The sequence below is a fragment of the Hoplias malabaricus genome, chromosome 8, assembly GCF_029633855.1.
Source record: "Hoplias malabaricus isolate fHopMal1 chromosome 8, fHopMal1.hap1, whole genome shotgun sequence".
Classification (NCBI taxonomy): Eukaryota; Metazoa; Chordata; class Actinopteri; order Characiformes; family Erythrinidae; genus Hoplias; species Hoplias malabaricus.
Genome location: NC_089807.1, coordinates 7,133,866 through 7,149,995, shown reverse-complemented (window position 1 = coordinate 7,149,995; position 16,130 = coordinate 7,133,866). Strand labels below are relative to the sequence as shown.

Here is a 16,130-nt window from a genome sequence, read left to right as displayed (position 1 = left end):
CCATAGACATAATGATTATTGTAGATTGTTAACATTCCACTTAAGCCTATCCCTAACTTTAATACACACCACACACACACACACACACACACACTAGGGCTGGGCAATTAATCGAAATCAACATTCTGAACTTCTGAACATTCCACATAATCTTGTCTGTGTTGATTATACCGATTATATTTATTCTGTTATGTCCCCACTGTGTGTTTATGTGCTGTCTCTTTAAAACCACGCTACCAAGCTGTAGTCATGTGACTCTGCCCCCTGTCTGCCACATGGAGGAGAACCTAAACGCTGAGGCCAACTGAGCAACTCGAGCTCGTACCAGAGAAAAACACAGCGTCTGTGGTTTGGACGTGCTGTGTTTGACTATAATTAAGACGACACTGAAGAAAAAGAAGTCAAATATAAACGCTGAGAAAATTTGGCTGAAAACTGTTTCTGCTTTCAGTTTTGTTCTTTTTTTTTTCTTAAAAAAGCTTTGTCAGAGTCAGATGGTTGGGTTGGATTGGATTGGATTTTGAAATTCCAGAAAACACACCTCTTTAGTGTTGTATAAAAACTCAGTGTCATATTTACCATTCTGACTTGTTGAAGCCCTTGACTGTGGTTTTAAGGCGTGTGTGATCTGTTCTACTTTCAGAAAAGAGGCGAGGCTGTAAAGATTGTTCAGTGTCATTTTTTGAATAACTGAGTACAGTGCCATTATCATGGTGACCATGATACGTTTTACTGTCATCCAGCACTTACACAAAGTATTTCCTCCCTACACACACACACACACACACACACACACACAAAGTCCTAGGTGTTAAGCTGTCTGTTACGGTAAGACAAAGCAGTGTTTGATTTATTTTGTTCAGACCTGGCCATGGGCCATGTCTGAAATGGCTCATTCATCTCCCGATTCCTTTTTAGCTAACAGCTGATACTCTGTGTGTGTGTGTGTGTGCAGACACATTTGAACTTATTGCCTCACAGTTAGTAAACAGCTGTCTCCTGCTCCTGAACAGTAAAGTCACATGTAAAACCTTGTACTAATTTGCAGCATTTAATTTGATGTTGAACATGAGTAACTAAAAAAGAAAAAACCAAAACGGACCAAGAGCCGGTTAATTAAATGTGTCAGCCCTAGGGGGTGTGATTTACAAAATCAGTACGGTCAAATCACCTGTACCTGAAAACCTTCCTTCAGTTTGTGTGAAGGACCACGCCCAAAAACCTTTATCTCTCTCTTCAGTTTCTCTATTATCTTTTGCATTCCACCACCACTCCATCTCATCCCTTTCTGACGTGTATGACAGGTGGGTTTTGATTCTGTGCCCACAGCAAAGCCATCCAGAATCACACCCCCCCCCCCCCACCGCCTGCAGCCCGAACTGATAGGCAGATTATCCTTCCTCTGAAACCATCACTTCCTCTGTACCTCACACTTGAGAACTGGAGAGGAAAAGCCCACTGATCACAGACACATGTTACACCAGGACCACTCCAACTGTAACTGTGGATAGTGCTTTATTCTAAAATACTGTAATTTCTCAGTTCTCAAAGCTCTAATAGACCTCTAATAAGAGGTATTTCATAACACCCCACTTTCACATTTTCTTAAACAGCATTTTCTCAAACTGTGGTTCATAAGGAATTTATTCATAACTGAAAATCTAAAGTTTTCATATGTAAAGTACATAATGTTTCACAACTGTGATTTAAAAATAAACAAATAAAACAAGGCAGCACGGTGGCACAGCAGGTAGTGTCACAGTCACACAGCACCAGGGCCCTGGAGGTTGTGGGTTCAATTCCCGCTCCGGGTGTCTGTCTGTGAGGAGTGTGGTGTGTTCTCCCTGTGTCTGTGTGGGTTTCCTCCGGGTGACTGTCTGTGAGGAGTGTGGTGTGTTCTCCCTGTGTCTGCGTGGGTTTCCTTCGGGTGACTGTCTGTGAGGAGTGTGGTGTGTTCTCTCTGTGTCTGCGTGGGTTTCCTCCGGGTGACTGTCTGTGAGGAGTGTGGTGTGTTCTCCCTGTGTCTGTGTGGGTTTCCTCCGGGTGACTGTCTGTGAGGAGTGTGGTGTGTTCTCCCTGTGTCTGCGTGGGTTTCCTTCGGGTGACTGTCTGTGAGGAGTGTGGTGTGTTCTCTCTGTGTCTGCGTGGGTTTCCTCCGGGTGACTGTCTGTGAGGAGTGTGGTGTGTTCTCTCTGTGTCTGCGTGGGTTTCCTCCGGGTGACTGTCTGTGAGGAGTGTGGTGTGTTCTCCCTGTGTCTGCGTGGGTTTCCTTCGGGTGCTCCGGTTTCCTCCCAAAAACACACGTTGGTAGGTGGGTTGGCTGCTCAAATGTGTCCGTAGGTGTGAATTGGTGCGTGTGTCTGTGTTGCCCTGTGAAGGACTGGCGCCCCCTCCAGGGTGTGTTCCCGCCTTGTGCCCAGTGATTCCAGGTAGACTCTGGACCCACCGTGACCCTGAACTGGATAAGCAGTTACAGATAATGAATGAATAAAACATCAGGACAGTGTTCTACCACTTTTTTCCAGGGAGGGACCGCGATCCACCAGTTTTGAAAAATCTGGGTAAAGAAAGCTCAGTTTCAGCTACTTACTGGACGTAAGCAAAGGCTAGAGACGGACGTGAGCAAGGGCGGAAATGAGAAAAACAAGTCAAAACCAAACCTGAGAAACAGAACGGAAAAATAGAAGAAAACACTGAAGGAAAACAATGTGGCAGTTCTTTGCATCGTCAGAGTCCTAACCACACTGTTTAACACAGCACTGCACCTCCTTCACCTACTGCTACAGAGGCAGCCCGGCACTGTTCCTTGTGCATCAAAACAACCAGAACAGAACAGAACAGAAGTCTGGTGCTCTACGTTCAGCACTCATAAAGCATTTTAAATTGCAATCAGAATCAGAATCCAGTTTTCAGTCGTGTATTTTATAATCACTGATAGTAAAATGAACAGATGATGTTTGGAGCTGAATTCAACTTCAGATTTGAAGATTTTAGACATTTGGCAGACGCTGTTACAGTTTAAACCTTTTTACAGATGATGCCAAGGACACTTAAAGGTTAAGCAGAGTCTTCCTGCCTGAGCTGCGACTAAAAGCCTTGACTGCTGTTTGGAGTGCAGTAATGTGACCCACTGCTTTACAGAAATTACCTCTGGGATATGTTTTCAGTGCTGTGAATATACAGGGGTTAGACAGTGAAAGTGAAACACCTGTCATTGTAGTGTGGGAGGTGTCATGGCTAAACTGGAGCAGCCTGGTGGACAATCTTCATTAACTCCACACTGCACCAGTAAGACCATGTGCATCCAATGGTTCAAACACTGTGTCCTGAAGGCGGTGCCGTGTATCAGGACGACAATGCACCAATACACACAGCGAGACTGGTGAAAGACTGGTTTGATGAACATGAAAGTGAAGTTGAACATCTCCCATGGCCTGCACAGTCACCAGATCTAAATATTATTGAGACACTTTGGGGTGTTTTGGAGGAGCGAGTCAGGAAACGTTTCCCTCCACCAGCATCACGTAGAGACCTGGCCACTATCCTGCAAGAAGATTGGCTTCAAATCCCTCTGACCACTGTGCAGGACTTGTGTATGTCATTCCCAAGACGAACTGACGCTGTATCGGCCGCAAAAGGAGGCCCTACACCATACTAATAAATTACTGTGGTCTAAAACCAGGTGTTTCACTTTCATTGTCCAGCCCCTGTACTTTCTCATTTAAATAAATAGTGGTGTGTAGGAAGGACGGCTGGGGAACTAGCAACTTCACTAAATAACGAATAACGGTGTCCATTGACTGTTTATGGCCTGAGTGAAGGTAATGATGGATATCACTCTGTGAGACAGGAGATCTTCTTTAATTTGACAACATCATGTGTGAACAACACAAGTGATGCATGTCAGTGCTCAGTACGTATCACTGTTATTGGTTGCGTAGGGTCTCATACTAACTCCATATCTCTTTGGCTTTCTTTCTCTTTTACAGAAAGAGGGGTGTGTCTCCCCACTGTGTCTCTCTGGATACTCTTTGTTTATATTGAGGCAGCTATAAGATTCAAAGACCTGAAAGACTTCCATGTGGATCTCTGTCGTCCATTCGCAGCGCACTGGTAAGGAGTGGTTTTATAAAATCGGAAATGGTGATCTATATCCACGTAGTCTGTCAAGGGCTTCATGAAATGTTATATTACATTATTATACCGTCTATGATAAAGATGGTAAATAAATAAAACATTATTATTAATGTTTATGATGCGTTATTTATCGGACAGTTGTGGCCATAGACAAAAGTCACAGAATATAATACAGCAATCGCTTCACAGAATTAAGAACGTCAGACTTACTGTGGGCCAACAAACAGGGACCTGAGGTAGATGTAGTTGATGTAGAAAAGAAGAATGGACCGAGCAGTTGCTGGTTCTACACCAGTTGGTCTCTCACAGGTTCCATTGTGTTTAAAAGTTTGTGAGAAATGGACCACATTTATTTATTAATGCGTGCGTTCATTCAGTGTGGTTTAACTGAACTGAAAAACCCAAAACACTGTGGTTGTGTTTGTCGTGTTTTATATTTCCACCTCGCTGGAAGAGTCGCTCCTGTAACTTGAGCAAAGTGGAACTACTCATGCATGGCCCTTTAATCAAAGCTCTTTTAGTAGTTTAGTAGCTGTAGATCATTAAAATGTATCAGGTTTCAGTTTCAGAAGAGAAAAAATAATATTGTCATGATGTAAACCAGGGTTCTCCAATGGGCGGCCCGAAAGCGATAAACCTTTGGCCCGACACCAACACACGCCACAGTCGCATTGGGTTTGTGTCCTCAAATTTTTGCACATAAAATTCTTAATTTTTCTCCACTACTGCTCGAATACCAGCGCTCATCAGATGTGAAACTGCTGAGACACGGCCTCTACATCTGTTGCTCAGTGTGTGTTCTTGTGTGTTCTCACGTTCTTGGGAACCGTCAACAATTGCAGCCCAAGTCCTGTTCTGTTTAAAAGTCCACATCTAGCCAAGTGTGTTCTCCCCGTGTCCGCGTAGGTTTCCTCCGGGTGCTCTGGTTTCCTCCCACAGTCCAAAAACACACGTTGCAGGTGGATTGGCGACTCGAAAGTGTCCGTAGGTGTGAGTGTGTGAGTGAATGTGAGTGTGTCTGTGTTGCCCTGTGAAGGACTGGCGCCCCCTCCAGGGTGTATTCCCGCCTTGCGCCCGATGATTCCAGGTAGGCTCTGGACCCCCCGCAACCCTAAAATTGGATAAGCGGTTACAGATAATGGATGGATGGATGGATGGATCTAGCCAAGTAGAGTCCAAACACCCGGATGTGTTCTTGCTTGGCCCGTTTTATCGAGGACGCACTGGGACGAGACGTCTTTAGACTTGAGAGAGTCAGATATCCCAGAATGCATTTCACACAAACCGCGATGGCTTTTTCCCGCCACGGAGACGGTGACTCATCAAGAACAGAACGACCACGGCATCCTCAGGTCCTCGGAACTTTGTACTTGTGGGTCGCCAAGTTTCAGGTTTCAACTCGCCGCTGTCACTTCTCTCATTGAATTGTGAGTAAAATCAAGTAACTGTAGCTAGTAAGGATTCTACACAGACTTAATAATAATATGATCACCACAATAAAAGCTCTCGTCCCATACTGTATGAAATAGTACGAGAATGACCCCAGGCCCTTGCCTTTGTGATGTTGGTCGGACCCCTGGTATAAACGGTCTCACTCAGTCATTTGCGAAGGTTAATACTAGTCAGTTCCAGGTTTTTAATCCTGGCAATGTACCTTAATTCTGACAGCTTTGCTGTGAGGGCTGATCTTCCAGCTCTGAGGGTACGGTTCTGCTGGGTTACACCAGCGTCTATGTCGGACTATTTAAAGCTCCCAGAAGCACAGAAGACTTGCTGATTCTCACACCTCCTTCAGTCCAACACAGTTCTGTTTCTCTGTTTGTTGAAGATGTGTGAATCATTTCCAGACCTGCAGTGCCAGAACCTTAGTCTTAATACAAGGAGTGTTTATTATTAATGTGCAAAAAAATGGAGATAGATTTAATTTCACTCTTGTCTCACATTTACCTTCACGTAATAATAATAATTTCTAACTATTTACTCAAATACATTCTTCGTATTTATAGTAATCCACTCTAGATGCTCATTCTGTGTTTGAAGAGGGTATATTAAGGGAAAGATTTCTCTTGTTCAGTGCATGGGCAGTTAAATGTGGAGATCTGAAGGGTCCATCAACTCCCATCGTGTGAAACGAGACCATCCAGTTGGTTTTCTGTGAGCTGCATAAGTTTAAAAAAAAGAAGACCTTTTCATATTTATCTCTGCTTCTTACATCAGATAAGAAACTTTAGACATGTCCTGCCCCTCGTCTGAGTCTCTCCAGTCACAGCACTGGACCTGTGTTTATGTGTGAACACCAAGAGGAGGTTAAACGAAGAAAAATGGGCAAAATATGCACGAGAAAATAAGAGCACTGAGTAAAAATGGAGAAGAAAGAGAACCAAGCCAAAGCATCTAAAAACCAGAGCTTCTGCTCCTCGCTCCTCACTGCTGTGCGCTCGGGGGCGGGGTGAACAGAGACTCATTTTAATTTAAAACAAAGAAGGTCACAGACAAGGTTTCCTTGTCAAAAAAATCTCACAAAAAATGAACAAACTTTAAATCTAACATTAAACCTAAATCTACTCATTAATCTCTGAGCGTAATGCTGCTGCTAAAGCAAACATTTTTAACATTAAATATATGAATTCAAAGATGTGATCTGTTCCACTGAGTGAAAATCAGAATAAATTGAGGGTTTTAAAACTGTTTGAATCTGTATATACAGTACCAGTCAAAAGTTTGGACCCACCTCCACATTAGTTCATTCATTCATTATCTGTAACCCTTATTCAATTCAGGGTCGCGCCATTCCTTCACAGGGCAACACACACACACTCCAATCCACCTACCATTGTGTGTTTTTGGAGCGTGGGAGGAAACCCACGCAGACACAGAGAGAACACACCACACTCCTCACAGACAGTCACCTGGAGGAAACCCACGCAGACACAGGGAGAACACACCACACTCCTCACAGACAGTCACCTGGAGGAAACCCACGCAGACACAGGGAGAACACACCACACTCCTCACACACAGTCACCCGGAGGAAACCCACGCAGACACAGGGAGAACACACCACACTCGTCACAGACAGTCACCCGGAGGAAACCCACACAGACACAGAGAGAACACACCACACTCCTCACAGACAGTCACCCGGAGGAAACCCACGCAGACACAGAGAGAACACACCACACTCCTCACAGACAGTCACCCGGAGCGGGACTCGAACCCACAACCTCCAGGACCCTGGAGCTGTGACAGAGACACTACCTGCTGCTCCACCGTGCCGCCCCAATCTGCTCATCAGTGATTGGTGGAGTAGAGCTAGTCATTGTATAGAGCTGTGTACCAGCTCCTACTTCTGCACAACCCAAGTTACGGTCTCAGACACATTCAGAGGAGAGCAATTCCACAAGTTAACTCTCGATGAGGCCACAGCTGTTCACTGAAAACCGTTCCAGGTGACGACCTCATGAAGCCGACTGAGAGAACGGAGAGAGTGTGTGAAGCTGTCGTCAAAGCAACAGGGGGCTACTGTGAAGAGTCTAAAGTATAAAACATATTCTGCTTGTTTAATACTTTGTTGATTACTACATTGTTCCATATGTGTCAAACTTTTGTCTGGTGCTGTACCTTCACAACATGTGGAAAACGGCCCAAAACAAAGGAAACCCTCAGAGTACCCTCCAAAATTTTTGAGTGACGCTGTATGTATGTTTTTATTTGTCCATATCTCTCTATGCATCCTTTTAGTTTCCAACTAATCTGGCCCTTCTCTCTCTCCGTAGTATTGGGTACCCGGTGGTGACGCTGGGCTTTGGCTTTAAGAGCTATGTGAGCTATAAGATGCGTCTGCGGAAACAGAAGGAGGTGCAGAAGGAGAATGAGTTTTACATGCAGCTCCTCCAGCAAGCTCTGCCACCAGAACAGCAGATGTTGCAGAAGCAGGAGAGAGAGGCAGAGGAGGGTAAGGAATGAATGGATATGGCTTGTGTGTTTAGATGTGAGTGCGTTATAAAGGGTTTCAAAAATATAAGTGTATTACGTATATAATATGGTTTATTATGTGTGTAAACCTAAAAAGCTTTATAATAATACACGCTATGGTCTGTGAAGCTGGTGTGTACGTTCAGTGTCCTTCCTCTCGGCTCCACGGATCACACAGGAGCACTGTTTATTTCTAGTTACAGGTTGTAGTCGTCGGTTGCTCTGTATACTTTGTTAGCTACCTTTCAGCACATTCTTCAGCGCTCAGGACCCCCACAGAGCAGGTGTGATGTGGTGGTGGATCATTCTCAGCGCTGCAGTGACACTGACGTGGTGGTGGTGTGTTAGTGTGTGTTGTGCTGGTGTAGAGTGGATCAGACACAGCAGTGCTGCTGGAGTTTTTAAACCCCTCAGTGTCTGGACTGAGAACAGTCCACCGACCAAAAACATCCAGCCGACAGCGTCCTGTGTCACTGATGAAGGACTAGAGGACGAGTGACACACACTGTGCAGCGACAGATGAGCTACTGTCTCTGACTCTACATCTACAAGGTGAACCAACGAGGGAGGAGTGTCTCACAGAGTGGACAGAGAGTGGACACAGGGTTTAAAAACTCCAGCAGCACTGCTGTGTCTGATCCACTCTACACCAGCACAACACACACTAACACACCACCACCACGTCAGTGTCACTGCAGCGCTGAGAATGATCCACCACCACATCACACCTGCTCTGTGGGGGTCCTGAGCGCTGAGGAACAGGGGGGAAGGGGGATTAAATATATGCAGCTCACCAGATGGACTACAGTCTGTAATTGTAGAACTATAAAGTGCTCCTGTGTCGTCAGTGGAGCTGAGAGAATGGACAGTGAGAGGGCTTTACTAGAAGATATGTTTCAAGTGAGAAAACGGCTTTAATGTGTCTCACTCTAAACTCTCCTCTTTTAGCTGCAGCAGCCAAAGGCATCCATGAAGCAGACTCCCCTCCTGTAGCTCAGAACGGCTCGGCCGGTGGCAAAAAGCCTGCGTCCAGTACGTTACCAGAGCTGGAGTACAGAGAGAAAGAGCGAGGCAAGGGAGAGGGCCGGGAGTCCAAGAAACAACACAACCAGAACCAGAACCATCACAGCAGCAGCAGCATCCTGCCAGTAGTGGACTATAAAACACAGGAGCTGGAGTACATGGAGAATCACATGAGCAGCAAGAGACTGAGCAGCTCCGAGCTGCTGGGCAGCACAGAGAATCTGCTCCTGAAAGAGGACAACTCTTCATCCTCATGCTCATCGTCCTCCTCGAACTCCACCTCCTCCAAAAATTACAAAAACGCCAGCGGGGGAGGCGGGGCTGGGGGGAACTCCTCGCCTCGAGGACACGGGACGGCCAATGGCAGCGTGCCCTCTTCCTCCAGTGGGCCTTCATCGTCCTGCTCCTCAGGGAAGGGGGAGAAGAAGCAGAAGTGTGGAGGGAAAGGAGCAGGGTCTCACCGAGATCCAGTGGAGAACTGCATCCCCAATAACCAGCTCAGCAAGCCTGAGGCACTGGTCAGGTAAAACACACACACACACACACGAGGGGTCAGTTTAAACTGTTTTAAGGTGGAGACGAGGAGATGAGGAGCTGAGCTCTAGGGTCTGGGACCAGTTAGGTGTCTAAAGCAGAGATTGGAAATATGATGATCACAGATATTAATTCGTTTATCTTCTATAACCCCTTCATCCTCGGGGTCACGGTGGGTCCACAGCCTGTTCCTAATCATTTGGTACAATGCAGGAACACACCCAGGACAGGGCATCACACACTCGCCTGTGGACAATGTCACACACTCACCCAGTCACTTACACACTCACAACTGTGGACTATTTCTCACACTCAACCAGTCCCTCATCCAATCAGACATTCGGGTGATATGACACACACACCCAGTCACTCAGACACACACACACACACACCCCTGTGAACAATGTCTTTCACACACACACCCACACACACCATGAACAGTGCCTCACACACACACACTGTGAACAGTGTCTCTCTCTCACACACACACACACACACACCATGAACAGTGCCTCACACACACACACCCACACACCCCTGTGAACAGTGTCTCACACACACACACACACACACACACACCATGAACAGTGCCTCACACACACACACACCCACACACCCCTGTGAACAGTGTCTCACACACACACACACACACACTGTGAACAGTGTCTCTCTCACATCCACACACACACACACACCACTGTGAACAGTGTCTCTCTCACACACACACACACACACTGTGAACGGTGCCTCACACACACACACACACACACACTGTGAACAGTGCCTCACACACACACACACACACTGTGAACAGTGTCTCTCTCACATCCACACACACACACACCACTGTGAACAGTGCCTCACACACACACACACACACTGTGAACAGTGTCTCTCTCACATCCACACACACACACACCACTGTGAACAGTGTCTCTCTCACACACACACACACTGTGAACAGTGCCTCACACACACACACACACACTGTGAACAGTGTCTCTCTCACATCCACACACACACACACCACTGTGAACAGTGCCTCACACACACACACACACCACTGTGAACAGTGTCTCTCTCACACACACACACACACACACTGTGAACAGTGCCTCACACACACACACACTGTGAACAGTGCCTCACACTCACCCATTCACTCTCTCTCTCACACACACACTCCCACTTCCCCACAGTTTCACACACTCACACAGGTGGACAAGTCTCACAGACGCCCCGTCTGCCAGTGTGTGTTTGGACTGTGGGAGGAGACCAGAGCACCCAGTGGAAACACATGCAGACCGTTTTTGAGGATGTTTTTTTTTTTTGTTCTTGACACAGCTCTGGACAAAATGTTTAGGGGATGATTTAATTCTACTTTTTCAATTAAAGGATTTTTCATTGATCATTTTTGATCCAATCCAAGCCTTGTTTACTCCACAGCATTACTGACGTTTTTAATAAGTCTGTGATATGACTTTTCTAAAGCCTTTCTTTCTCTGACCATTTCATAGCTGCAGCCTTGAACCACTGTGACCAGGCGTACAATCGTACAGAGTTATTACACGTTACAGGGTTTGGTCCATTGTCATTGTTCAGATGCCACAGGGGCAGCCGTGCTCTAATGGCTTTGGGACTGGAAGGTCATTGGATCAATCCCCACATCCAGAAGGAGAGTGGGGGTGGCAGGGAGTGAAGGAACAGCTCATTTCCTCCCTCCACTTAAGCAAGGCTCATAACACCTAGTTGGTCCTCGGTCACTGGGCATGGCTGCCTGTCGCTCCGTGTGCGTGTGCGTGTGCGTGTGCGTGTGCGTGTGCGTGTGTGTGTGTGTGTGTGTGTGCGTGTGTGTGTGTGTGTGTGTGTGTGTGTTTGGTGGGGGGGGTGTCCACTCACACAGATGGGATCCATTACTACACTAGGTCTGTCAGCTGCTGTTTTAAACTCTTAAAAAAGGAAACACGAATGTTAAGATTAACCAAAGTGTGTGTTGCTGTGTGCCCTCAGGCTGGAACAGGATGTAAAGAAGCTAAAGGCAGACCTGCAGGCAAGCAGGCAGACAGAGCAGGACCTGCGCAGCCAGCTGGGCTCTCTGGGCAGCTCAGAGCGCAACATACGCTCTGAACTCAGCCAGCTCCGCCAGGAGAATGAACTGCTGCAGAACAAGTAAGAAAGCTGTCCGCGTGGTCACTGACAAATCAGTCAGAAAAAGGATTTAATAAGTGTTCCGTTAGTTTGTGTGGACCACAGTAAATAGATCCATGTGATGTGTGTCTCTGTGTTTTTAAGGCTTCATAACGCTGTGCAAGCAAAGCAAAAGGATAAACAGACACTGGGGCAGCTGGAAAAGCGTCTGAAGGCAGAACAGGAGGCACGAGCAGCGGCGGAGCGGCAGCTGGCAGAAGAGAAGAAGCGAAAGAAGCTGGAGGAGGCCACAGCAGCCAGGGCTGTAGCTCTAGCTGCCGCTTCCAGGTACTTTTCAACATAAACATTGAGGCAAAAATAAGACTCTGCCGCACAAAGCAGCCAATTCAGCTACAGCTGTGTGAACGGTTTGCCAGAACGGAGGCTAAACGTTTAGGGATTTTGGGGGAGAAAGCCACAGGCCACCTGTGTAAGCACACCTGGTGTACCGGCTGTTCGTACAGTGACCTCTGGGTTGTGTTTTGAAATGTAAAACTGGTGTGAGTTAGTGCTAATCGTCTCATGTCGTTTCTTAAAAGCTCCAAGTTTGATGAGCTAGGCCTTTCTGAGGACGGAAGCCTCACCTGGTCTTCAGGCTGTTTCTGCCTTAAGCTGGAGTTACACTACACAACTTTCAGCCCGATTCCAACCTTGATTTCTAGCCGGGCTGAGGCTGTGCTGATTGGATTTAAATCGGATTTATCAGCTGGAGGGAATGTCGTGTACTGTGAGAGGTTCAGATACTTTTTTTCTGACCTTTGATTCATTCAACTTTGGATTCAACTGTGTAAAAGGTTTCATCAAAGAGTCCCATCAGCAGTCAATGAAAACAGCACTTTGCCACCAAAAGAACTTGAACAGGTCTCCCAGTGGGTCCCACTTCCAATTTACTTCACTATATTAGAATACATTGGAAATAGGATTCCACTTCCAGGTGCTCTCCCGTTTCCACCAGTGTAGAGGGGAACCAAGAACATGTCATCAGCAGGGGGCGCTGCAGTGTCGCTCTGTTCCTGTGTCCCTGAATACAGGCTCATGGTTTATTCGTTGTTTACCGTGCCGTCACGTCACATCAGCGTGAGATATGACACACATGTGTACGTGTTGCCGAGTTTAGAGCCGTCCTGCTGAGGTTGTGAACAGCGGAGAAAGTAGCCTGTGCTCTTTGTGTCACACTAAACACAGTCAAATATCAGCGCAAACAATAACTGCAGCAAGTTATGTCCATTCTTGTGTCCCCTAGGGAACAGGAGTTTGTGTTTCGTTCTGGAGTCAGGGGTCGTCTAGTGTGTGTCTGACATTTTCCCAGTCCCCATAAAGAATATTGTGCAGTGTGCGATGACCAGTCTGTAATCTGTTCTGACTTTAAAAGTCATATTAGTGTCTAACTCTAGTGCTTTAATGTAGAACTACACTAATCTCACATTTAACTTACATTCTAGTTTTCAACCTGTCCCTAAAACTAATTTTGGTACTAACCCAGATCCTAATCTGAGCCCTGACACCAGCGGTGGGCAAACTACGGCCCGTTAGGCTTTTTATCCAGCCCTCTGGGTATTTACAGAATTGCCCTAAAACATTAATTTCACCTTTTTCCTGTAATCTCACATTCAACTGAGCCCACTAGATGGCGCACTGCTAAAGCCGAGTCTATTAGGTCTTTAGATATTCATTTGTAAATACACACGTTGGTAGGTGGATTGGAGACTCAAAAGTGTCCATAGGTGTGAGTGTGTGAGTGTGTGTCGCCCTGTGAAGGACTGGCGCCCCCTCCAGGGTGTATTCCCGCCTTGCACCCAGTGATTCCGGGTAGACTCTGGACCCACCGCGACCCTGAACTGGATAAGGGTTACAGACAGTGAATGAATGAATGAATGTGCCCATCCCTGCCTTACACCCTCACCCCACACCTCTCATTGTGACTTTTCTTTGTTGCTGACGAATAAAACTGCCACTGTGCGTCTGTCTCTCAGAGGGGAGTGCACAGAGTCTCTGAGGAGGAGGATCTCTGACCTTGAGAGCGAGTGTAAAAAGCTTACACAGGACATAAAAGTCAAGGAGGAGCAGATCCGTGACCTCGAGCTCAAAGTTCAGGTGTGTGTTGCTTTCAAATGGAAATCACACTACAGTTCACGAGTCATTTTAGCTTTTAGACAATCACATTAATACAGAGAGGTTTCTGACACCTAGCACGGCCCAGTTCAGAGGCGCCGCAATGTTTTCTGTAGAATTCAACATTGTAATTCGTAGAGAACTCAGTCATTTTAATTTAACAAAGCAACAAATCACATTCACACAGGAATTATTACAAGTGACATGCATGACGTTTCTCATTCACTGGCCTTGCTGCACCTCCTTCAGCAGCCTGGCCACTGGCCCAGTCACTGGAGTGGTCCGTTTTAAAGCTGACCTCATGGTGCTCTGTCCCCTGCAGGAGCTGCACAAGTATAAAGAGAATGAAAAGGACACGGAGGTGTTGATGTCAGCTTTGTCGGCGATGCAGGATAAAACTCAGCACTTGGAGAACAGTCTGAGTGCAGAGACCAGGATCAAGCTGGATCTCTTCTCTGCTCTCGGAGATGCCAAGAGACAGCTGGAGATCGCACAAGGTCAGTACCGGGCTGGAGGACCAGCAGTGAGTAGCCGGGGAGGATGCTGGTGACGTCAGGCTGTTTAGTCTTTTCACATTTGTGAGGGGGTGTGTGATAAACACGTTATTCTGGAGCTTCTACCAACACACTCAGTTATTAGACAACGTTCTGAAAGCATGTGATAAAACGAGCCGTTCTGATTTTGTGTTTATGTGGATAGTAGGCACTTTTGTGTTTTTCCACCTCCTTTTCCGAGTCTCTCACAGAGCTGCTGCCACAGTTAAATGAGAGCGGAAATATGAGCGTATGGAGAAATAAGTGTGGTGGTAAAACTTGGCAAAAACACGATGGGAGAAGAAAGATAACCAATCGAATATGACTGTTCTCCTGTGACCTTCCTGAGCCTGTTTTCAGTGACTCCAGCTCCACGTGAATGGGTCGTAAAGCCCGTGTTTCTGCTCCTCACACTTGACTCCCGGGCACCATCTTTTGAAGTAAACCGAGGCTCGTTTTCAACAGGCGCTGAAACCGGCCGTTCTTAACAAAGCTGTTCAGACAGGGAAACGCTGCTGTGCTGTTTTATCCTTGTGGTGTTTTTACCAAAGCCGGCCATGGAAGAAAGGTTGTACTGTGTCGTTTTTAAAAGTTTAGAGACTAAATTAATGTTTAAAATGTATTGGAAATTAAATTTAATGATGGCTTGAATTGTTAAAAATATGTACACACGTTTAGAAACAAATAGTGTGCTTTTAAAACGAGCACTCATCCAGCACCAGACTGCATCCAAGATGTGTTCAATAAATATCACTAAGGGACTTTTCTGGTTTAAAGTGGAGGATAAATAAAGCTTTGTAGAGAACTCTTCAGACCTTATAAACGGATCACCGTGGGCTTTTAGGGGTTAAACAGTGTGATACTCTGCCAGTGAACCAGCTCCACTTCTCTGTGACGTTTTCCATCCCACAGCCTCCTTCAGAGTCTTTGTTCTGGTGTTTTAGCCGAGTTCGTTTCTCGTCGTTTGTTCATGAGTCTTCCCCCTGTTCCACTGCTGCTTCCAGGTCAGATCCTGCAGAAAGACCAGGAGATAAAAGACCTGAAACAGAAGATCGCGGAGGTGATGGCCGTCATGCCCAGTATCGCTTATTCAGCAGATACCAGCACCATGAACCCAGTCGCCCCTCACTACTCCTCCAAGTTTATGGACACCAGCCCCTCCGGCCTGGACCCCAACGCGTCCGTCTACCAGCCCCTCAAGAAATGAATGCTCGCTCCAGCTCACAACTCACCATCCATCTCTCTCTCTCTCTCTTTCTCTCTCTCTCTCTCTCTTTCTCTTTCTCTCTCTCCTCTCTCTCTCTCTCTCCTCTCTCTCCCTCCCTCCCTCTCTCTCTCTCTCTCTCCCTCCCTCTCTCTCTCTCTCTCCTCTCTCTTTCCTCTCTCTCCCTCTCTCTCTCTCTCCTCTCTCTCCCTCCCTCTCTCTCTCTCTCTCTCTCCTCTCTCTTTCCTCTCTCTCTCTCTCTCCTCTCTCTTTCCTCTCTCTCCCTCTCTCTCTCTCTCCTCTCTCCTCTCTCTCCCTCCCTCTCTCTCTCTCTCTCTCCTCTCTCTCCCTCCCTCTCTCTCTCTCTCTCTCTCCTCTCTCTTTCCTCTCTCTCTCTCTCCTCTCTCTTTCCTCTCTCTCCCTCT

The 16,130-nt window shown here is 46.7% G+C and overlaps 1 protein-coding gene across 1 annotated transcript in view; it reads left to right on the top strand.

The window, feature by feature from the left end:
- The window catches only part of maco1b (macoilin 1b), a 28,595-nt gene extending 12,830 nt beyond the window's left edge, over positions 1–15,765 (top strand). The window contains exons 4-11 of the mRNA XM_066679641.1: positions 3,990–4,113; positions 7,914–8,092; positions 9,061–9,658; positions 11,680–11,838; positions 11,962–12,144; positions 13,830–13,950; positions 14,291–14,465; positions 15,506–15,765. Coding sequence (XP_066535738.1) covers positions 3,990–4,113; positions 7,914–8,092; positions 9,061–9,658; positions 11,680–11,838; positions 11,962–12,144; positions 13,830–13,950; positions 14,291–14,465; positions 15,506–15,708 — 1,742 coding nt within the window. The 3' untranslated portion in view covers positions 15,709–15,765. The remainder of the gene's footprint in view (positions 1–3,989; positions 4,114–7,913; positions 8,093–9,060; positions 9,659–11,679; positions 11,839–11,961; positions 12,145–13,829; positions 13,951–14,290; positions 14,466–15,505) is intronic.
- Positions 15,766–16,130: the final 365 nt, after the last annotated feature.